The sequence below is a fragment of the Hydractinia symbiolongicarpus genome, chromosome 3, assembly GCF_029227915.1.
Source record: "Hydractinia symbiolongicarpus strain clone_291-10 chromosome 3, HSymV2.1, whole genome shotgun sequence".
Taxonomy (NCBI): domain Eukaryota; kingdom Metazoa; phylum Cnidaria; class Hydrozoa; order Anthoathecata; family Hydractiniidae; genus Hydractinia; species Hydractinia symbiolongicarpus.
The window spans coordinates 24,245,932-24,270,863 of NC_079877.1; the positions used below are offsets into that span (position 1 = coordinate 24,245,932).

The 24,932-nt window shown below is 34.3% G+C and overlaps 2 protein-coding genes across 4 annotated transcripts; one reads left to right on the forward strand and one right to left on the reverse strand.

Moving 5' to 3' along the window:
* Window positions 1-16,685: 16,685 nt before the first annotated feature.
* On the forward strand, window positions 16,686-22,436 carry LOC130636370 (uncharacterized). 3 transcript variants are annotated; one of them, XM_057446064.1, is made up of 3 exons: window positions 16,709-16,843; window positions 19,498-19,948; window positions 20,326-22,436. In XM_057446064.1, the coding sequence occupies exon 3, from the start codon at window positions 20,327-20,329 to the stop codon at window positions 21,509-21,511; it is 1,185 nt and encodes a 394-aa protein (XP_057302047.1). In that variant the 5' UTR covers window positions 16,709-16,843; window positions 19,498-19,948; window position 20,326; the 3' UTR covers window positions 21,512-22,436. The 3 variants fall into 3 exon arrangements, with proteins under 3 accessions (XP_057302046.1, XP_057302047.1, XP_057302048.1); XM_057446063.1 differs by lacking the exon at window positions 19,498-19,948 and having other exon boundaries at window positions 16,686-16,843; XM_057446065.1 differs by lacking the exons at window positions 16,709-16,843; window positions 19,498-19,948 and adding an exon at window positions 19,982-20,241.
* A 614-nt stretch (window positions 22,437-23,050) lies between these two features.
* On the reverse strand, window positions 23,051-24,407 carry LOC130636369 (retinol dehydrogenase 13-like). The gene has a single exon (XM_057446062.1). It carries the CDS (start codon window positions 24,372-24,374, stop codon window positions 23,061-23,063), a length of 1,314 nt encoding a protein of 437 aa, XP_057302045.1. The 5' UTR covers window positions 24,375-24,407; the 3' UTR covers window positions 23,051-23,060.
* Window positions 24,408-24,932: the final 525 nt, after the last annotated feature.

Consider the following 24,932-nt stretch of genomic DNA (forward strand, 5'->3'; position numbering starts at 1 on the left):
TGCGTAATTAATGTGTACATAAACATATTTTACCTTATTATGATTATATGTAAGCACTGTTTGTCCTTTTTTTGATTTAAAACATCAGATTAATAAAAGTTTTTTTATTCGCCAAATTAAACCAACGCTAAATTTAAATTATTTGAACTTTTGCCAGACGTCATTTTAGGCAATCGCTAAATTACTCCTTTCCTAAGATATATTAATTTTCAAACAGTAGGCAATTACTTTGATTTTTCCTCCAAGCTTTGATCAAGGAAACCTTTGCTAATTTCGCGATTTTTGACCTTTCTCTTTGTCTACTGAAATTTTCAAAAATGTCTATTAGCAAAACTTTATCCAGTACAAACTTTATTAACCGAGGATCAGGGAGAATTTATCCAAAGAAAATGTGTAACTTTCAAATTGTCAAATTTTTCTTTACTTCCTGCGATGATGCCCCAAATGTTATCTTCTAAAAAAATTAATTAATAACAATCTCTGTGGAATTTCTCTTTGTACTAACACAGAAAAGGAGTTTTTTCACATGGCTTAATAATGGTTAAAAGCGAAGATTTTTTTTTTCATTTACACGTTTTTTTTTATAAGAAACTAGTCTATAAGAAACCTCAGGCTCATAAAGGCTAAATTTTATGACACATTTTGACAGGCTGAAAAAATGTCCAACTTTAAGAAACTTGGACGAAAATACGTAGAAACATAGCATATTGTTTATATATCTTAAAATCATAATCCAAACCTTGAAAACGGTCGAATAGTAAAACATTTGAGGCTCAATTTATTAAAACTCGACGAAATACTTAGGTTTCTTTTAAAAAAAGTGTGCCATGGAAAGTTTGTTTGGAATTAAACGTAAACCTTTTTTCAAGCCAGCAATTCAAATAATATTTATGTTTTTGGCGAAGTAGCGAAACCTTTGTGTCGAAAATTTTGTCCCGAAAATACTTTTAGTGAGGTGTTATGTTTTAGTGTAGAAACTTGCAGGCAGAGATTTATATTCGCCAAATTTTCTAAGAGCATTGATCTGCGAAACTATACAAACGCAGAAAAAAAATTTTCGAGAAAGCTGATGTACGCGAAAGAAAATTTTGGTGGTTAGCGAGAGTTATTGCTCACGAAATTTTATAGGAGCAGCGGAAATTTTTACCGTATAATCTTTTGATATTGCTCATTCACGAGCTAGATTTTTGCGATTTTTTTTCCAATTAAAGATGTCAACCCATCGCGTGTGGACAGAATGTTTGGAAAATTTCTGATTTATGCAGCAGTTACAATTTGGAATATCATGGAAAATGATTCTGTAAGGTTTGAGGCTGAATTTAGGATAAAAAACTGTAGCAATTGCTACACGACTTGCCAGGCTTAAAATTTTGAGAGTTAGACAATTAAAGTTTAGATCAAGATAATCTAATAAATATCCCGAAAAACAGTTCTGTAATTTTTTTTTCTAATCCATAATAGCAAAGTACCGATATGAGAAGTGTAAAAGTGCATTTTGTAAAATTTTGAACAATTTTAGCAGTATTTCTTAGCGACTTTAAGCTTTATTTTTGCATCTTATTTTTTTAATTAATTTTAGCGAATGTACTAGAGAAACCGTGAAAGCTTTAACAAGCAGGCACTTCCGCAGTTTTTGATGTCATTTTTTAACTAAATGTTATACTCGTAGCAAACGGAGTATTAACCCAGCGTGTCACGCCTAAACGGCGCATTTAGAGCGCCTCGAGACGCTCTTTATTTTAGCTTTAGTGAACATAAATTAAAAAGAATTTTAGACAAACAAGAAAGCTTCCACAGTGGCAAACATGGTAATGGCACTTCAAAATTATATCATGCTTCAAATATAAAAGTGTGAACCAACATCTCCCTTAATTTATATAGATTTCTTTAACTGTTTCTTTTGAAACCCAGTTAAATTAAGTATAGGCTACGTTACAACATCCGCAAGTGCTTATGAACATGTCCCTTTGTTATGAACAGATTTAATATTTGCGAAAATCTTACATAAATTTGTTAAATTTCTATCAAATACACAAAATTAAATCTGGCAAAACTTTTACGGAATCATCCGTGCAACGTATCCTCACATTAAATTAACTAAACTGCAACTTATTTTTGAAAAAAGTTAAAATCCTATTTACCTTATTCGTACTATATTTTGACAGGGGGAAGGGGGAAAAAATTGGCAAGATTGCATGGTGATATGCATTACATTTTTTAAGGTAAAGTCGATCTACCTATCCTAATAATACGACAACTCCGTCTGTGTGTCTGTAGCAGAAAACACACTCTTTGGCAAGTAATAATATACTGTTTCGGCGTCAGTAAACTGTAACGGATTGAGACGTCACGACATTAATTAAAATTACGAACATGAGACTAAATATCTGGTTCATCAAAAATCTTTCTAGCCCTAACATCTTTCTGAAGGTTTTTTGAAAGCACATAATGCATTATTTTGATCAGTGTATTAATCTCTACAAAACAGAGACAAAGAGTAAGCATATTTCTATGCACAAATTTTGTACTTCTATATAAGCCATTTCTCACGTCATCAAAATACTTGAAATAAATTGTATCTTTCATTGTTTGCCTACATGGATTCTTCCATGTAGGCAAACAACTAGTCCGTTATACTAATTCCCTAACTATTCGTATGTATTTGTGCCAGGCAAAGTTGATTTTCCTGTCTTATACTTTTTTTACTTTTTGACATTACAGCACGACCAACCTCGTCCCCAGGACTCTTTTCTCTTGCTGAAAATCTTGGACGGCAAAAGGAACTGAGCAAAAAGAGTCCTGGGATTGCACGAGGTTGCAGCACAACGTCAATTTAGATTACTGCCGAATAACTTGAGACGAGATATCTATATCTGTCGTCATCTACAGGCGGCACAATCCACCCCGTTCGAAACCGACGTTTTAATGACGTCATCGAAAATTATAATATTTAATATTTTTAGCTCAAGAAAAAAAAGCAATGGATCACAAAAACATCTTTGTCTTTGTTGCGACAGAAATTACAGGTATAAATTCGATAGAAAAATAGAGCAATCTCACATGCAGGATTATCACAGCCAAGAATAATCCCATCCCAGACAGGTGGGAATATTACAAAGGGGAGAATAATAAGTAAATACGGTAGTTGTTTATAAAACAACCGATAATACAATCAATAAAATAACACAATAGCCTTTTTTGTGCTTCAATTTTTCACTTACTACGAGGCTAGATTGACCTAGTCGGCCAATGAACGTAAATTAATTCCAGTACAGTTAACCCAATGAGAGAACTCTTGACTTCACGTAAAAAAAAACGATTACTTTAGTAAACAATGTCGGTAAAACCTTTTAGTTCGTAAGAGAATTAAAAGGGGGCACGAGGGACATTTTCATGCGCATGCTATGGGACATGTTGCATAGCGCGCATGAGAATGTCCCTCGTGTCCCCTTACCTTCCCGTCACCTGCAGAAAATTTAGTCAGCATTGAATCATTCGCGTAGCCTATATGGGGGGGGGGGGGTGGGGTTGAAAAAATGCTCTCTGTAATTATTATTGCTTCTTAGATTAGGAAAAATTATTGCTTCTTAGATTAGATACTTTGGGTAAGACAAATCATTTATTTTAACCTTTCAACACCAATTGGTATTTTTTGTATTGTTTTAGTTTGCAGCCAGTTTCTATTTTTTCACTTAACTTGGATGATGATGACATTCTCGACGTTATTAACACCCTAAACAAGCAGCTGTGCTATTTGCTTGACAACCAGTTTTTATGCGTTGACATTGCCTGCATATTAACTGTTCCTGTAAGGACAATCAGAAGAAAAAATATCAGAACTTGGACTAGCTCAACGTATGTTTTACAGTCACATGGACGAGCAATCACTCGACGTTAAAGTATAACGTACTTGTATTGAATTTCAAGAACTAAAGCAAGAGAATCTCTCTGGAGAGTTGATCCTATTTGGATTACTGAAAGATGGTTACAATCCCCAGTTTACCGACGCAAAAATTACATACCAGCACCATTGTCCTTGTAGCACATAGATGGAAACCATAAACGTTTTCGGTTCATTATGTTTTCAGGGAATATACCTACGTATATATATACTTGTAACTTTTTTTGTATCGCACCGTTGTACAATGTGTACAATTAATATTAAAAGTTTCTTAATGTTTCCAGCACAAGGTACCCATTACTATTTCTTATTTAGATAGCGCATAGTCGTTCATGGTGGTGTGGATGGATTTAGTAGATTCCCAGTATTCCTAAAATGTTTGAACAATAATAGAGCATCAACAGTTCCTCAGTGTTTTACAGACACAATCCGTAAGTACGGCCTTCCTTCACGTGTCCGTTCAGACAAAGGCGATGAAAATGTAGATATTGCATGGTTCATGTTAAACCACCCCTTGCGTGGTCTAGGTCGGGGTAGTATGATTTGCAGTAAGAGTGTACACAGAGAATCGAACGTGTTTGGAGTGACGTTTTTACTGGCGTGCTGAAACTGTACTACAATTTGTTTTACTATATGAAGATTGTGATATGTTAGACCCTTCCTGCGATATGGATCTATTCTGCTTTCATTACATATTTTTACCAAGGATAAATCGTCATTTGGATATCTGGCGAAAACGATGGATTTGCCATAAAATGTCCTGTCCAGTTAGTAAAACCTTTCTGGCAGGGGCACATTTTAAAACGCAAGACTTTCCCTGTAAATATTATCTCTTTTAATTTTCAGATAATAGTTTTCCTCTCTTTGGATACGTTCCTGGTATCTTGATATGATATCAATTAGTGTGGCGTCTTTTTCCTTTAACAATCATTTCTGCAGCTTTATTCCAACAGTAGACATTGCAGCTACAGCCTCTACTTCGATTGACAGAGTAATCTGGAAACATTTCTATTAAGTGATTCTTCACTTCAACTTTTTGGTCTTTTTTCGGTTGCATCAACATCTCTGGTATAGTTCTTTGTATACCACTGCAACTTCCATTCCAAGAATTAGCATGTTGATTCATAGTTTCTACATTTCTATTATTTGTATAAACACCGCTATCCCCCCTCCCCTTTCAGGAGATGTTGTAGAGTTGGTCTCACAAAAGATTTTGCTTGACCACAAATTGTCTTTACGAACTGTCCATTATGTCCTTCAGTTGGGACAGCTCAAACCCACCACCAAATCTAAGTTTTTCAAAAAGGGGAAATGTTATTCATTTGTCAGTCAAACCAGCTAGTAACAGATTTAATTTTGTTTCTGTGTCTGGAGTACTTGCATCTGCTTTATTCGACAAGCAAACAAATGTCAAAACACCATTTCTTGTTCTTAATTAGTTGTACCTATTGGCAGGTGTACCTCTCCTGCGGTTGCTGCCATGGTTTAACCGTTCTAAAGTTATTGAAAGTCCGGGTAAAACGCTGAAGGAAAGAGTTTAAGTGGAAGCAGTGACTGACTTCGATGTTAGTGCCATTGTGGTGATGTTGGTGATGCTCAAAAACCTGGTGGTGGAAGAAGCTGAAGGGTTATTTAACATTCCACTGCGAAATAATCGCGAAAACTCAGCACCAGCGTTGTCGTTAGATGTTGAGTTTCTAGTAGTTTGGCTAGTATTCGGTGGTGCTGTAAATTGTCAACCATGCTCAACAAAGTTTGTGCACATCTTGGTAAAGCCTCTAAGTTGTTGTTTTCGTCCGTCATACTTTTTCACCAGAATTGTGGAGCAGTCGAACGGGGCTTGGCTACAGATTAAAAGAGACTGGAAAAGATGGCTGTCAAAAATAAAAACACGGCCTGTCGAAAATAAAAACATAACACCGTGTGCGAGAAATGGTTTCATGCGCTTAAAAATAAATAAATACCAAAGAAAATAATAAGAAAACGACAAAAATGTAGTTGCTTCCAAAAATCTAAATCTAAACTCGAAAATAAAGTTATTATAATATTCTAAAAAAAAAATCCTGCCAAAAATATTTGCATAATACGAAAAAATAAAAACTACAAGGACAATAATTTTAGCACGAATTGCTCTTTATACCTCATAATGGAAGGGACAACCTCGTCCCCAGGGCATCTTGTATCTTTTCTGACCCCGTGCCGGTGATACGAACATGGCCCTGGAGGAGTCTGATCCGATATGAAACCTGATTGGCACGGATATGTCACATAATTATTGCGTCATACAAAATATTTTGGCGAGTCGGCGAGTTTGTGGCGAACAGGAGGAAGCTGTTCGTATTAAAATGGCGGAGGAGCTTTTCATGTGAAATATTTAATAATAAGCATTACTAAGCAATCAGAGTAATAAATAAGACATCATAAAGTAATACTGCTTACATGGAAATATTTCAATGGCTGGAAAAGTCAGATGTGCATCTTTTACATGGTTAGCCTCACAAATATTCAGGGATATACTCTGTCTAATATTAAGCTCTCTTTGAGCTACGCAAGCTCAATTAGGGTCAGCACTGTGTCAGACAACTCCCTGCAACATCCAACGGCCTACACAGTGCGCCATCTCCCCAATTTCCCTCACATGGCTTGGGTTAACCCGGGGCTATAGAAATATTCAATTGTCCATATTAAATCGCCGTCAAGGGGAATCGAACACCGGTCGAGACGGACGAGAGTGATAACCCTTAAACTATGGCGTCACCTTGTTTCCAAGTGGCAAGGTTTAATTTGCAGCTTTATGCAAAGAATGACGTTACATAAAATTACTAGCTGAGAAACCTAGTGCCGCCCATAACCTTTATAGACAAAATAATTTTGAACAAAATATTGAAAATGTATTTTTTACAAAATATATGTATCATTACGTTTTAAATTATATCAGGTTGTTATTAGTGGGCATGTTTTATTACTTTATATGCTTTGGTTACCATAAAAAATATAAAGAGGCAGTAGGTTAACCGTCGGAGCCATTTTATCATCATTTACCCGGCCTAATTCAAGAAAACTCAAAGTGCAATAACTTCGGTAAAAAAATAAAGTTATTGACTTGAAACTTGTCATGGAGTACTTTTAAACCAATCCGATAAAAGGTAATTTTACACGAGGCATGAGGCATGTTAATATGAAGTTAAATTTCTGCCTACTTTCAGTCAGGCACCTAGAATGACACGATCATTTAAAAATTATGTAGCCATATTTGCACCTTAAAGAACCAACGAAGTGCTATGGCCAGGTGGGCAAATCATTTACCAATTTCCAGGTTTCCTCTAGCTACAAGTTTTGCAACACAGTTTTGCTAGCCAACTAATTCAGTAAAATACACATAACTAAATTGCCTAATTTAGTCAAGTAAACAGCAGCCTAAATACCATGATTGTATATTTATACATTTAGAAAACAATCAAGGACAATACGGGAGCAGTTTATGTTGTGTATGAGAGGAATCAAAACAAGCTCGTCGCACGTAAATGTGACGTAAAACGCCAAGCTCGCTTAGCTCTGCAAGGTTATATATAAAACTTTGGTTAATTGAGACAAATGCCATTAAATATTACACACAGAAAAACTGTGTATTGGAGGGTCACGTGACGAGGCCTCCTCCAGGGTTATGTTCGTATCGCCGTTCCGGAGTCAGAAAAAATACAAAATGCCCTGGGGACGAGGTTGTAGAAGGGGTTTTAAAAATAGGGGTTCTGACCCTTTTGCAACTATTGGGCCTTTCTATGCCTATGATATTAGACCAGGACATAGGCGTAGACAAGGCTGTGTTTGCTATGTTTATTTCTGCAATGTCATATCTCCAATAATAGATCATTGTAGCAGTCTTCCCGTTGATGTAAAGCCTAGGTAGGTGAATGGTAGGGAAATCTTGGTGCCAATTAATTGCACATCTTTGACCCAGGGTTTGCTGCTTGCCACACTCAATGTCCAAAGGCAAGAAAGCCCTGGGGATGAGGTTGGCAATTGCACAAAATAAATAAAATAATACAATTTTTACAAAAATCTATAATTTCTGCATCCTGTTGCTGTCTCAAATAAGTGTACTCTTTACCGCCCTGAAGAAGGAACAAAAGAATCAGAATTGTCTGGATATTTTAAGATTTGCAGAAGATTATACACTTGTAAATGACGGAAAAGATGGTCACGTCCGAATGAACGCTTGCGATTGAACATGCACTCGGGTTAAACTTCATAAGTTGATATGTTCTGTTAACTTAGCTGGCTAAGAACATAATAACATAAATGGTTTTAAAGGATTGGTCAATCTAATTAAAGTTGTACCGTCAGGGAGCAAATTATCGCTGGAGATAATAAGATTGTGTTTCTTTTTACAAAGACGATTTTTGTTAGTTCTTCCCTTGTGTTTTAGGCAACACTTTATAATAGATGAGTTTTGACTTTACGTTAGGTTTTATGTTTTTTGATAAAAAGAAATTAAAATCCGTAGAAATTGAATAATAAAATGCCACTAAATTCTTTTTTTTTGCAAAGTTCTCGAAATTTACTTTTTGCAAAACACCAGGCCTTGCTAAACTTTGCGAAAATTAGTTTGCGCGAAAATTAATTCTCGCAAGTGAAAATATGCTTCACTTTGAATAAGGTTTGTTAGAAAGTGTTTATTTTTATTAAGCCTGGCAAACCTGGCAAACAGTATGTAGATACTGTAATTCTTGAAACAGAAAGAAATTTAAACGCGTAAAGTCAATATGCCTTTTTAATATTTACAGAACAGTAAGCTTAACAAAATTTTATTCAAATGAGATCAATTTGACGTTACATAACTTATGTGCCTCTCTTTTAAAGGCGGTTTGTTTTATGTATTTGGCTCCCTTGATATTTTTTTGTATAATCGTTCCAAAAGTTAAAACACGCGTATTAGAAAAATCCGCTCAAATTATGGTGTTCTTGACACCTAATATTCAGACGCGGCTTTTCACAAAGATAATTGGCTGGCGAATTCGGTGAAAATATTGGAGCATGCGCATTATTGTTTGTTTGATTTTGCTTCAAACATCCGCTTTGACGAGAAGTAGAAACAGTGTATTTTAATATTAACTAATTCGGTATTGACAATACGCCTCGTGAAAATCATCTCTAAACAATGGACCCTTGTTGTCCGCACTCTTCTACTGCAAAATATCTTGGACATAATGTGTTAACCATTTTTCCTTATTCCAGTGGAGAGCATTTCTAACCCTACGCATGCGCAAAAGCACGATATAATTTGTTCTGTCACATTATAAACTAGTGCTTATAAACTTGTCAACCTCTTCCTCTGTACTTTTCTTCTTAAGATCGGAAATAATCAAGCCAATTAGTGTAACGTTTGCAATCAACGAGAGGTTTCCTTAGGAGAGATAATCTTGTTGACAACTATTCCCCAGGCCTTTCAGTCCCTGAACAACTGTAGTGATTTCTAGTGTCTGCAGTTTAAACCTTAGAAAAGGCGAAAATCCCTGGGATCGAAGTTCAAGGATGAAAACACGAGTTGATTCATGTCATAAAAGATAAATTTTTTGTAAACGTTATTTACATTTTTAATATGAAGTTTTTATTTTTATTCTTTTCTCGTCAACAATAACATTGACGCCAACTGTGCAAGTTTACTTTTCAAACAGGAACTTGCAAACCACAAATTCCGAAACGACAATACAACACTGTTTACTTGACTTACTTATAAACTTTATAACAGACGTCATAAACTCGCTCGAACGTAAAAAAACACGCTCAAACAAGTCAAGCGCTTAATAATAAATAAGTTTTTCTTTACAGAATTGATGTCAGCAATGGTTGTTTATGTGAAGATAGGAAAAGCACTTGATTACGGGCGTATAAAATTTCATTGTTGTTTATTTCGATCAGTGAAAGAAGACTTCCCGCCTACACTTGTCTTTTAGATGTAGCCTGGATTACATCATTAATTTAGGCTAGGAAAGGTCGTCTTCACACAAAGATGACGTGTACCACACTTATAGGAATTTTCTAGCGCCTTCAAATTTACAGCGTGTAGCCAATAAATATATGCTAATTTTTTCAGTTTTTCTTAACTAGTGTACTGTGCTACCCCAGTGTCTACCGGACAACATAATTTCCCAGCATTTCGTGCATAATTATTTCATGTGTCCGTAGCACGACTTTTTGGCCAGACAGATAGATAGACAGACAGACAGAAGGACGACAGCTATAAGGCATGAATTTATCATAGGTATACATGAAAACTCATTAAAAATTGTATGATTTGGTAGGAGTTTTTGACCTGCTACTTAAAAAAAAATTGTGCTTGATTTTTCTATCAAAAAATTATCATATGAATTTAACAATTGGTTCGTTTTTGATCCCGCGGTAGTTTTCAAATATTAAACGCAAAATGACAACCTCAACCCCAACCCCTTATGGTATATGATCATATTCTTGCGTAACGCAAAAACAACTATTGAAGTACGGGAGTAATGACATTCTTTACACAACGATCACCTCCAAAATCGGACTAACCGACAATTTTGTAATTCCGATCAGTTACTTGTTTTCAAGAACGCTGCCTCGTTTTCATTTACAATTAATAGATAGGTATACAAATAAGTTTCTTAGCATTGGGGATATTTTTCCACAAACATAAAGAAGATTTTAATCAAAGCGCTATTAAAGTTTATGCATTTTCTCACCCTCGTCCCCAGAGTTTTTTGTCTTTTGATATAAAAGAAGACTCTGGCGTCATCTCTCATATCAAGACGGCAAAGAAAACCTGGGGACGAGGGTACGCAGTTTCTATCTCCATGCAATAAATTTCTCAGTCACTCTCTCGTTTTAAAAGAAGCATAATCTTACGACTTTAAGCTCTCAAAACATAAGCGCTCAATAAGTCCAAGTCGTGACGCATGTCAACAATACTTACGTAAAACTTTGTTGACACAAGGATTTTAATTTCACAGTTGCTAAAAACATAATCTAAAGTGTCTCTGTTTGCAAACTAACGATTGTTTATATTGCCTTGAGAAAGTAATGACACTTTACTAGCTTGTCTTTTGAATTTATGTTTAATAAATAGAAATAGGATACTGTGTAAATAATGTGTGAGGATTTTACAGAACACGTATCGTTAGGCACATTACGAAGTCCACGCCTGAATTGACAGCTACGTCAAGAGTGAGATACGATAAGCTATATATAAGACGCTGCAAAATATCGTCAGCAAACCTGAGTGTTAGCGCAGCTGCAAAGCCGGTAAGTAAATACAATATTTTTTCTTTCTTTTTTTCATCCTATTTTATGCATTTTAGGGGATATTTCCTGCTATTTTTTAATGCTTTTTTTCAGATTCTATGCGTCCTGCAATTACAGCAGCAGACGTCCCTTACCCTACGAGCATGCAAGATTTTTTATGCAGCACTCAATACAGGTACAAAAGTAATTTCTTATTTCGTGCAGGACCTATAGCCCTTAAAAAAAGTCAAATATAACTCTTGCAATAAAGAAATTTGCATTGACGTCAGAGAGATCACATTTTTTCCGGAGATTTGGTTTAAATAAAATTCGTGTTTTGGATACGCACGCAATTCAAAAAAACGGACGTTTAGCTAGCGTAAAAGTTTTAATTTATAAAAACCCAGTTTACAAGAACGCTGAGGCTAAGATTTTTCCAAGAATTGAGAGCAAACTTAGCGGAATTTCTTTATAGATTAAAAAGAAAATACTCTAAATAGTCTTGAAATACTAAAAAGCAATTATTTTTTTTATGTGATATCCCTTTTATCTACTACGCATTTAACGCTCCAAGCAGAAAAAGGGTTAAAAAGGATATTCAATGATCCAAAAAAGGATAATGTAAATAATCTAAACTCTCTCCCTCTCTCTGCGTAAGAACACTAAGCTCTAGTTTGTCACCGTTAATTTATTTATTTATTCAATGCAAAGAATTGTAATTGTAAGGGTTTGGAATCTTGTGTTCCAAAAAAAATTTTTTCTATAATAACTTCGTGTTTATTATCATTGTTTTCGTTAAGCATTACCAAAATTTTATCGTCACATACAGGGTGAATATAAATATAGTTCTTTCCACGTAAGCAATGGAATATTCTCCGTCATACTTTCGTGACAGTTTACACCAATACATTCAAAATGGCGGACTCATACTGTTTTTTACCCAAATCTCTATACAAATTTGCAACATTCAAAATAAATCAAATAGTCAAAAAAAATTCTTTACGGATCTGAAAAAAAATTTCGACTTCTGTTTATTGGCAAGAAATTGCAAATCTGCATAGTATAGCATGATTTTTTATTGCAAGTTTTAATCCAAAGATCATCAAAAATACAACATAATAAGCTCCAAAGGTCGTTTACAAGTTTGGTACACATCATGTCTATAAAGAGTTTCTTTTCGGTTCCTTTTACTTTTGTATAAAAATTACATATACGAGGTTTAAAACAAAGTTTGCCATCATCAAAAATGAACCAATCAGTGGAGGAAATTGTATCAACAGGTTTCTCATTAGGTCTTTGCAACATATTTTAAGATTTTATTAGACATGAGTAGCTATAAAGTAAAGAACTTTTAAAAAATGATCAACTCATGGTGTTTAAATTTATTGCTTGTTGTTGAGAATAAATGGAATTTGATCCTTGTAGCGCGATCTCGAAGGAATGTTTATTTTTTATGTATCCAGGTTTTTTATAATGGTAATGTTGCGTTGGATAAAGAAAAACATGCAAAAAAAGAAAGAACTTGCAGAATGACAACCCTCGCATGTCTCCTGCATGTTTTTTTCGTTTTTGAACACAAATTTATTTTACATCGCTGTGAAGTAAATTAAATACGACCTTGAGGGTCCTTCTCTTTTCTCTACAACGGAGGGTTATTTACTTGAAACAGAGAGATTCAAAGTCAAGGAGTACCTTAAATTTCGGCATGCGAGGGAAAAAGTTTTTTTTTCTTGAAATTTTTAGGGTGAAAATTTATAGTTATTAACTGTGCCATCGCGAAAGTAGCTAAAGATGAAAAAACAAATTATAATTATAATAAACAAATTATACTATTGGAAAGCCCACGAAAAAGTAGATAAGATTTACTTCAGTAGCAGTATCAAAAGTACTAAAATATTACTAAATAACGGTCATTTAGGGTTCAAAAAGACATGCTCGTCATTTGCCTGACTAGTCTAGTATAAATGGTGCCATCCTCTCTGAAGTAAGATTTGTTTAAATTCCAATGAGCTACAGATGGCATTAGCCATTTTCCCTATGTATAGAGTTTTGAGCTGGTTGTACTATATACCTTCTGAACACGTAATAAAACCTCTCACAACTTTTGTATTAAGCAGTTTGGTGTCCCATAAAATTTTACTTTTAAAAATGAAAACCATTAACACGTTTTTCACTTTTCTCCTCAAGTTGCATGAGCTCGTGTTTTTTTGTGCTCGACTAAGATGAGCATTGATTAGGATGAAATTGTGAAATTGTGTCTACAGTTCTAAGTTCACTGGTATAGACTTAAAGTAAAAAGATTTCTCAACAGCAGTTATATCATATAGAAGTTATCAAGAAGTATTTCTGAGATTTTAAAATCCTTTAATAGCACAAGGTATTGCAAAGAGGCTGAAAAGACCAGTCAAAACAACATCTTTCTGAGCAACCATGCATTTTTTCTTTTATAAAGCTTTCTTAATTATTTTTTTAGTTCAAATAACTAACTAACTTATGATGTAAAAGATATTCCAAAAGAATCCACATTTCTTACTTTTCCATAGATTTGTTTTTGTAGCAAAATGCATAGTTACATTGAGAGGTGTAACGAAAGAAATTGCTATTTTATGCTGGTTTATGAGCCAGGTATTTTCCTAAAAGTAGTAAACTTTCTTTAAAGATTTCATAATCACTAAAGCTTCAACTCATTGTTACATATTATTTAAATTTTATTTAAATTTATTTAAAAGTTGTTTACAATAAGTCTAACCGGGAAGACTTTGGTTTTTTTTTGACAGATCGAGTGAAAAGAGCAAGCAGGACAAAGGAAATCGGTGAATCATTTGATTTTTTGTTTCATCATAAACCCTTTTTCAGCAATTCGTGCCGGAATGACATAACATTTTTAGCCCTGCGCCACTCCCAACGTGTTGTATCATGCAAAGTTTACTAATGAAAAATTTGAACAAAGTTTATACAAAAGATGAAAATCTCCCAAAGAAAGATGTTGTGAATAATTTACAGGTATTCGTCTTCCAAAAGAAAAAAATGGGTTCTCGTGCTTGAGAAGTACAATTACCTACTGCGACATGGCTTTCCTTTAACTTCGAGTTCTCCCCAGGAAGTTTTTAGACGTGATTTGTAGAGAAACCAGAAACGTGATAAAAATGCTTTAGAAACTTTTTTTTACAGCTTCCTAATTTTTTTAATGTGTAAAAAGTTAAGGCATTGTTAAATTTCATCCACTGCGCTTTAAATAATGAACAAGAATTTCGGGATATGTCATCCGAAATCTTAATAATTTCTTTTCCTGTTTAGCTGCCGTGTTTTTATTTTGAAATAATGGCAGCCATATTTAATAACAAAGCGTTTAGCGTTTTCAAAATGGTTGTTTAACTTCACATTTATGGCTTAGAATACAAATGTATTTAGAGTGTAGGATTCACAGACGTTGGCACGCTTATGGCTATGCACTCTTAGGCGCACACAAAAAAACAAGCATTTCTTAAATGTTATATTATGGGTAAATTACATGTATATAATGCGTTTGTGTAGATGGTTAGCAGCGTTTTGTTTTTTAACAAGTTTCAGCTTGTTAAAACTCTGCTTTAATTTGTGAAAGGATTAACTAGTGTACAGCCCCCCCCTTCCAAATTATAATTTCTCAGGGACAATATATTCCAGTACTTGACTTTGTAGAGAAAAGTTACTATATTTTTACGAATATTTTTACAAGCAATAGTTTCTTTTTTAAAGTCAAATTTACAAAAGGCGTTTTTATTTTATAGAGAAAAAATGTTCAAAATCACTACAACTATATATGAAAAACCCAGTCAGCGTGATTTTGCAATTTTCTCACTACTAGTTTCAGTACTAGGACCAATCAAAAGTTTTTTATACAGTTGAGCGCGCGTTTAGTCAGTTTGTTGCTTCAGAAAGTTTGTAAACAACAGAGTAAAAGTTTTCAAACAAATATTATGTGTATTTTTTGTTTAATACATTAATTATCACGCTTGTAATTAAATTTATTAATTATATTGTTTAAATTTTTTATTATTTTATCTGTTAATTAAACAAAGACCAATTAACACAAACAACATCGCGATTTCGAATAAACACAATAAAAAGCTTTGAAATAGTTTATTGTCCCTCAGGACGTCACCGGCCCTTTGTTTATCCCCAAGGAAAGTAACATTGATTGTGTGTCTTTGAACTTGCCACTTCAAGCACCGGTTGAATAATTAGAATACAAATTATTTCAAAAAGCCACTTTATTTGCGATAAAATGTTTACATGTGTCTATTATCACTTTAATGATTAATTTATAATCTAAGAGATGATTGGCTCATTATTGGATTATGCTTGTGACGATTGGTCCGTTGGCGAGTCTATTAAATTTGATTGGCTGACAAATTCTGGGCGGTAAGATGAAACGGAAATAGTTCCTTTTTTACCTTGTCATCGTAGAATGTTGCATGATTAGTTAGCTGTTTCAAGTCGGCGGGAAAGATACAATGCAATAACAATAGGTTATGTGAAAGGGTTATTAATATTTTGAGTTTTGACGGTTTTACAAAAGAACACAAACATATACCGCTAGCTATGTGTTTTAAGTTCTGTTTTTTAAACAATTATTTAAAATGTTTGTCATGAAAAAGGAAATAATTATTTCATACCTTTTTTAGCGGCAAACGTTTATTTAAACTAAAAATAAAGGCTATGTTAATAAATATTCGAATTTAAATTCATTATCAATAATGAAAACTCGCCCGTTTTACACGTTGCTCCGTGCTTGATACATGATTTTCTTTTATAAGAATATGTTTTTAAGAATATCGGGCTGAGATTTCAGGTTAAAAACAATAATGACCAGTTTGATTAGAATTTTGGTATTATTAGAAAGCTTGTAAGTTTTCATGAAGTTACAAAATAAGAAATTCCTGCTCTTTTTGTGCCATCTGAAAACTATAACCTTTTTACGACCACTTAAATTACAAAAACTGCCCTAAGAATTTGCTAAAATTGCCACATGGTTGCTATTGGTGACCAAGTGAATAATCATAAGGGCGTTTTGTGAGTAAGTTCCCCTAAAAGTTGTTTGAAGATAAAGAAAAAAAGGCCTTTGTATTAGTCAAACAATCCTCTTCAAGCGCGCTTCACTCATGCGTCTCATGCGCTTTCACGAATGTCACAGGCAGCGAGGTGATAACATGTAAAAAGAATGGAACCTTTTTACGTATTATTTCCAGAAGAAAAGAACATTTTGCTTTGCGCTAACCTCAAGCTTTCTTCGAAACTCTATTAAAAGCATTGGAAGTGTCTGTTTCCAAAACAATGTGTATTATTTAAGGTTACGCGGTCCAATTGTTTTTATGTTTTTGTTGATATTGTTCTCGTGTCCGTAATTGAAAACATTAAGCGGTAAACAAACAAATAAAAACTCAACCTCGAGAAAATTATTCACCTGGGTGATATGTTTAGCAATAAACAATTCTTAATTGACGTAATAATATTTTCTTTGTTTGTTTGAAATCTTTCTTATGATTACGAACAAAAATATTATTTTTTTGAAGAAATCAAAGTCACGCAAATCCCTTGGCTCAAGAACAGAAGAACATAAGGACTGTAATAAAACTTAGAAAGCTGCATCATTGCATGACTGGTCTAGCTGTTGCCACTCAAAAGAAATATAAGTTTTAAAAAAAGGTTGGCGGATTGTAATATTTCATTTTTGTAGTGTTTTCATGTTGTTTCCTGGAATTTTTTATTTCGTTTGCTGTTTCTTTTTTGCCAGTTTAAAAGTTTTATTTTTGTTGTTAAGTTCGGATTCGAAATTAGTTTCTTTTTTTTATTCTCTGCTAATTTTTCCAGGAAAATAAAAGTAGTCACTTATGGGTTTTATTTAAAATTTTAACAGACTTTACAAAAAACGTTTTATAGCTTCGTTGTATTTTATGAGAAGCAAGTGGACATTTAGGTTCCTGTTTGATAAGAATGTTTGAACGTCAATATTTATTTAATATGTCATTTATTAATCGGGTTCCAGTCCACTCACATTGAGAGCAGGAAGAAATGAACAACTTAACAACATAGATTTCTCGCTTTTGTTTCCATTTCACTCGCTGAAGAAATACCCCCTTGGTGTTCATTTGTGCGCGTATTTGGAAATGGATTTTTTGATGCTTCTGAATGAAGTTTTGATGTTTGTGAATCAAGTTTAAATTTGTGTAACTATTTTGGTTTTCTTAACGAGCTAAAAAGAACCACAAAAAAGATAACGCTGCTAGAAATAGAATTAAACTGTTTCCCATCAAATATAATCAACAAACTAATTTCGAAAAATTTTCCACCTTAACGTTTTACGGTGTAGCTTGTTTTCCATAAATATAATTTTTAAAAATGGACAAAAAAGTCGAATTTTTTTAAAAGAAAACGATTTACAAGCAACCTAATACCAGGCCACATAAATTTTAGAAAAAGTTAAAAAATGGAATTATTATGGAAAAACGTAGATTCGCTACTCACAATTCGATATAATATAACAATATATTAAATGCTAAACATAACACCAAAGCTTTAAAGACGTTTTTTGGATTTTATACATATTATCAGTTAGGCTTTTAGGATGGACCTTTTGGAACTTAAAGAGTGGTAATGTTTAACCAAACACCCTGCTGGATTCCTGATAATATTTATTTTACATGTGTTTTGTTAGCCAGTCTCCATGTGAAATAAGAGACAATAGGCTCTGAAAACGAGGTTGGTAAAATATGATCAATGCTGGTTGATGTTAACCCTATTCTGCTGGGCTGTATGGGGGCACCTTAAAGCTGGGAGGGATAATTCGCTAGTTCGTTTGACATGACACTTACAACAAGTGTTCCTCAGGCCTTAAGTAACAATGCAGTCAAAAAATGCTGAGATCAACATTTTGGCTAATGACGTCATCGGATTTGGGGAAAGGGTAAAGATTTGCATAAATATTGATATTTAGTCACACTGTGCCAACAAAGAATACTAGGGCGATATATACTAAGAGGTCGTCTAAAACTTCTAACAATATTTTAAAGAATTTTCTTTCAAAAACACTCTGTAAAATTCACTCAACTTAAATTTTGTTGCCATGGTAACACTTCGGCATACTTTCCAACAAAAAAGTTCCGGAAAATTAAAGCTGAGTTAAAAAAGTAACAATATATCAAGATGTTATTATAAGCACATAAAAAGTTATGGAAAAAAAGTTAAAAACAGGTGGCTGAATCAGCTCCCCCAGCACGACTAGGGTTAGCATCTTTGAATTTAACCATATTTGATTTAGGAAAATTTAAATCCCCTTTTCCGGAATAACAAGTCATGACCATAAATAAACCATCTTTTTTAATTAAAATTGTGTTTGAATAGAATAATAGTTTCCAAGCTTTCTTGCCGGAAAAAAATAATTTTTAACTTTTTAATTTTCAAAAAAATCTGTAAAAATTCCTTACCACTGTTTAAGTACCACCCAGTGCGCGTTCCCACCCATTCCGCGTTCACGTAAAAAACTAACAAACGCTAATGCGATGGCATTTAAATTCCTTAGAGACAGACACTACACAGGTTATCTGAAACTCATCGCGTTATAATTATCCCTCATTATATTAGACCTTTGAATAAAACGTACAGTTTTAACAAATAACTGTGGTGTTTTCTAATTAGCGTAAAATTGTTTTTCTTGTTATGCTTGTTTACAAATAAATCGGTCTTAAACTAACTAAAAGACAAACGAAACACGGCGGAAATATCCAATTAAATCGATAAGCTGTCTTATGAGTTCTACAAAAGCTATAATTTCAGCGCATTTAACTTTACACTGTTTAAGAAACCGTTACGAAATCTCTCTCTACTTGCATCTTTTCTAAGACATTGAAAGTACTTTTGCCATCTCGAATGCTCAGTGCTTTGAACAACCTTCTCGTACATAAAGGAGAGTAGACTATAGCCTACTCTCCTTTATGTCAAACATGCTCTTATCTCAAACAAGTATTTCTCAGTTGTTTTTCTCATGTCTACCTCAAACAAGAACCTCCCCAAATAACAACAAAGATGGCGCAGTAAACAACAAATTTCATTACTGCAGTGTGAGCTCTGTACAATAAGAAGTGTTGACAGTGATCAACTTGGGATGAATACTTTTGTAAAAAGAAATTGATTTTGGAGCGGGAAAATAAGCGTTCATGGGTAGATAGGCAGCTGACTAGTCGATTTCTTAAGCACGTCCGTTCATGCATTTCAGTTTCCTAGCGTTTGTATACGTGCTTGTTTAGAACAGTTTGTTCCTGTAAAGTGAAACAGGATTCTGAAATAGTTTTTTTTGTTTTTAGGAGGAAATTTTACGTGACTTCGGCACGAACTCAAGTTGCATATGCATACATACAATCTCATGTGTGTTTGCACGAAGTTTTTATAGTTGAACAAGCGTTTTAAATTATTTTTTAAAATGAACAGAAATCACTAATAACCAGATAAACATGTGATGACGTCCTTAAATGCACAAATGAGGTTTTGACATCTTGTTTTTCGTCATTGTGCATATCTTTTACAATAATAAACACCTCCAATTGTAAACGATAGATATTTGTTTATTTCAAAATATTTCGGTGGTATCAAAGATCGACCCAGGTGATGATAATGTCAGTTGATATACGCAGAGGGAATCGATTAATTAAAGCCTCCCTAGAACATTAATATCGTTTAATTAGCGTTTAGAAGTTTGCGTTGCGCCTTCATAATTTATTTAAAGAATCAAATTGTGTATTGGCAGTTACTTCGCGTGTTGGTTGATTTTATTTTTATATTCTTTTCTTTATATATTTTTGTTTCGTACAAGAATTTTTTTACTTTTTAAATGTTTAAAATTCATGACACGTTTTTACGTTTTTATTACGCATGCGCATTACCTACAGGTGTGATAGGAATGTTTTAATTTTGTTGTACAGCACTTGTTAACGAGAGTCAGACATGGGAGGCTGACACGAACGTGTGACTTGTTTCTTCAGTCTTGATTATTAATATTTATGATTTCTTACCTCACTGAACATTTCAAAACTGTTTGGGAAACTTTTATCGTATGTGTCTGGCAAGAGGCGTTCCTTAAAAGTGACGATTTCTCAGGTTTACTGTGAACTTCAAATTTCTGTGTTTTTTTTTAGTATGAATATAGTTGAGCGTGCAGCGCAAGAAAACATGAGTGAAGAAGCACGAGAAGCGCAGGTGGAGGTGAAGGTTGACGTCGAAAGCACTGTAGAAGAAACTACATCCGCACCTGAAGTACCTCACACTAAAGAAAAAGTTGAATACTCCAACAAAGCAAGGTATCCATATCAAAACGAAGTTTTACCACCTATTTACATGTCTACTATCGCCCAACCGTCAGTGTTCACTAACTACATTCCTACAGTCTCCAACAGCAGCCCAAAGTATGCTGTTGTAAGCACGGAGTATGCACATAATGGAGCTGGTTACGTTCCAGTGGGTAGTGAATATCAGCGACTTTATCAAACCTCACCTCCTAGTATCGACAAAGCACCAAGCTTCCTCTCCAGGAATATTAGCAAAAGTTCTGATGGCGATAATCATTCTAATGGTACAGCGCCACCCTCACCTTCCACCACACCGCCTGAAGATAAGCATGTGTGGTCAAAGGCCGAAGTAGAGCTTCTTCTGGACCTTTATGAAACTTATAAAGACCAGTTAAAGGATCCGCGTGTGAGGAAAACAAAGGTTTGGGAGGACGTAGCCCGAATCATTCGAGAAAGGTTAGATTCTGACGTGAATGGTTGTCAGTGCAATCAGAAGTTCCGAAACCTAAAAGCAGATTTTCAAAAGGTGCTAGAACATAACGGACGACCTGGTAATTTTAAACGCGTGTGTAAGTATTATGAGCGTCTGGCAAGCATCCTAAATTATTCTGGTAATCCGAATTTTATGCACCCCAGCTCGATGTACCAAAATAACGCAGAGCTGAGAGAAGGCAGTGAATACCAACAAAGACCTCAAAACGCACGAGATATATACTTTGAAAACGGACGATCTTCGCCTTCAAAGCAAGGTCATAAGCGGAAGTTGCATGAAAACATACAGCTAAATGGAAATCATAACGGCCACGTTGAACAATATTATCCTATTAAGAAATCTAAATCAAATTGCAATTGTGAATGTAGCCAAGAAATGGCAAATTTACGCGAGACAGTCGAAAGAGTTAACAATTATGTCGTCGCAAGAGCAGCGCACGAAGAAGAACGAATTCGACGCTTGGAAGATATACATAGAGAAAAGTTGATCGCAATGAGTCGATTTGTTGACATTTTTAAAGATTTCATACACAAGATGACTTAACCTGCGCATAATCATATTTTTTTAATTTTTTTTTTTTTTTTTTTTGAAAAATTGAGTTTAACTTAACTGAAGAAATATTGGCGGGAAGAAAATTTAACTGATCTCCGACGAATTTAAAATCTAATTGAAAAGAAAATAGGACTTTTATGAAAAAGTTCTAAACTTTAATATTTGTCGGCGACTATATAAAAAAAAAAGAACGAGTCAAAAAGATCAACTTTTATGAATTTTTTAAAATAAGATTTTGTCATCCGCAACATTAAATTTCTGCCAAAACGATTCATTTTTGCTCGCCACCAAATTAAATTCTCACGAAAGTTAATTTTTTTTATCCGGCATTAAAGATTTCACTAACTTTACTTCTCATCAAAATTTCTTCCCTTCAGGTATTTGTACTGTCTTGTTTTCATCTTGGGACTGTCTTGACTTCTTTAACCGTTTGTGCTCCTACTGGGTAGAGGTCAACCTCTTTTCCAGGGCTGGAAGAGAAAAGCGCCCTGAGGACCAGGTTGAGTAGAGACCTGTCACCATTGTGCCCTAAGTTTCGTCATGACTTTTATAAGAAACACGGGTTTTCATTCTCCCCAGCTAGTAAAAGCTTAGGATAAAACGGCGATTTTCTGAGAATATTCCAGCTTTACATTATTTAAGAGTTACTGTTACTTCTTTTAACTCGCTGTGGTATTAACACTTACATATGCTATATTATTCGGGTAGCTAACATTAAAAATAGCTCAGAACTATAGTCGGCTCTGTTTTTATACATCGAATTTTAAAAAATACTAAATCCTTTAGGTTTATGATATTGTATATTGTACATATAAATATGAGCACGGACGATTTGTCTTAACATGTAGAACCATACTGTAATATATATTGACTGATATAAATATTTTTATGAAAAGAAGAGTCCATGAAACAGTAATTTTAGTTGTTCCTGAACTAACTGTTCTGTGCATAATTATTAGCAAACATGTGTAGCATGGGTACACATTGAACTTCATTACTGTTTTTGGTAGAAGCGGCTGTAATGCAAGATGTTTAGCGCGGTGAAGGTTTTAATAATGCAATCGAAGATAATCTATTAGGAGTGGTAGCAGAAATCAGCGAAACAGCTGTAAGGGTACTAGTAGAATTTTTTTTCTGCCCAGTACATACGAAATTACTTATCACGACACGCGCTACAACTATAAATAGCAGTGATCCTAGTACATCCCTGGGTTCTACACACCTTCCCACGACAACATATAGAAAATTTCATTCCCAGGTTCGAAATCAACAGCGGTTCGTAACAACACTTAAATAGAAACCACAACTACAATAGTTATATTCGTTTTTTGTAATTTATTATTTATGCTTCTTATCAGATATAACACGTCATTTCTTCGTCAAATGAATACTAAACGTTAAATAAATAATCTCACTTTTGTTGAAGTGTTTTATGAATAAAATCAAACGCTAAACTATCTACAATTTTTTTCGAATTCATCTAAAATCTCTTATAGTTTTTTCGTGAGCTAGTACATGTTTTCTTCTATAAAAAAAAAGATTAATCCCCTTTTTCATGTTTTGAATGTGCATTCGAAGAGTCTTTCTTTTCGTCACTACTTTTCTCCTCAGTTCTCTCTTCCTGCGCTTCTCGTTGAAGGGCTGCTATTGTTTTTGGAAGTATTAAGCGCTCACTAACTTCCCAAAGCTTTCGTGCAATTTCGTCATCTAATGTTGGGCATTTAGCTTGCTCACATTCAGCAAAATATTTTCCTGTCACGTTTTCCAACTCACGCTCTAAGCTACAGTAGTAGGATGTCTCGGCAGCCATTGAGGATGGTCTCCAGAATAGGTAACTGTACGGATAGATAAATATCCAGGCTAGTTTCCAGCTATATGGAAATACGTTGTTCCATAAATCAGTCACACACACCCCAGGGTTGACAGCATTGACAGTTAGTTGCGTGCCTTTAAATTTTTTGCTCAACTCTTGTGTGAAGAGCATTAAAGCCAGTTTACTATTGTTATATGCTTTAATGTTTGCAAAATTCTTCTTAGCTTGTAAATCAGAAAAATCTAGATTTCCCTTCTTGAAATTTTCACACACCACGTTGATAATTCTACTTGGGGGATTGTTCTTCTTTAACTTGTCTATCAGCATCTTCGTCAGTAAAAAGTGAGACAAATAATTTACTTGAAATGTTTGTTCATATCCATCAGAAGTAACAACGCGGTCTTTACCAGAAATGTGTGCTGCGTTGTTAATCAACACATCAATTTTTCCAACCTCTTCACTGATTTCCTGAGCAAAGTCTTTCACAGATTCCAAAGAGCTTAGATCAAGCTTCCTAACTTCTATAAGTTCTTGTCTGCTTTGAAAACGTAAGTCCTTCACAACTTTTAAACCTTTCTTAAGTGTTCTGCAACCTATTATAACACGAGCCCCGCGTGCTGCCAAATGAAACGCTGTGTCTAGACCAATTCCATTAGTTCCTCCTGTTATGACAACAACTTTGCCTTTCATTGTACCTTTAGAGCGACAGCACCCTCCAGTAGTATAAACTTTAATCAGGGCTACAAAAATTCCTATTACTACGAACATCGCAAATACTACAAGTGTCATTATGCCCTGATCCGCGGATTTGTGTAAATCTTCAAAAATGTTATCATGAGGGTTGCAAATCTCACAACTTAGAGGACAAGTTCTTCTAACCTCAGTCTTCATGCAATGGCCATCCTTTCTCCAACGTCGGCACCGTTGATCATTATCAGCACATCGGCTTTCTACAAATCCCCACAATACAAAAAATAAACATAAAAGTGTATAAAGTTTCATCGCGATTTGAGATTTGTTTTTTCGTAAACCGTACGCCATCTTTGAAGTTTGTTTTTATTTTTAAGAAGCACATTAATAATTTACAAACCGATTGTAAAAGCATATTAGATATAACATATTTAAATTTCTGAATGGAAACTTTACAGACTGTGGACCTCGAAATATTAATCAGCAGCGCCAGGGCAGAAACTTAATTCATAAATCTAAACAATTTAAACGTTACAGGAACTAATTTTAATAAATTTTACTGAGTAAAATTTTAAAATTTCGTTTCAGGACCTGGCGGATCTAAAGTTTTGTAACTACAGTTGACTCTCTTTAATCCGAATCTCAAGGGGGATAACTTTTTATTCGGATTACAGAGAGATTCGTCTCTCCAATTCGAATTTCCAGGTTTCAAGGGTGAAAATTCGGATAAGGGAGAAAAGTCGAACTTTTTTGAAAAAAAATTAAAAAAAAGTAAGGTGAGAAATAAAAACGAAAAAGTGAGTTTGAACGAAAAGAAAAGAACTCACTGACTAGTGACTTCTTTTTGTCTTACAAAAAAATCAAAACATTCGAATTCGACAGAGATTCAAATTACAAAAACATTTGAAG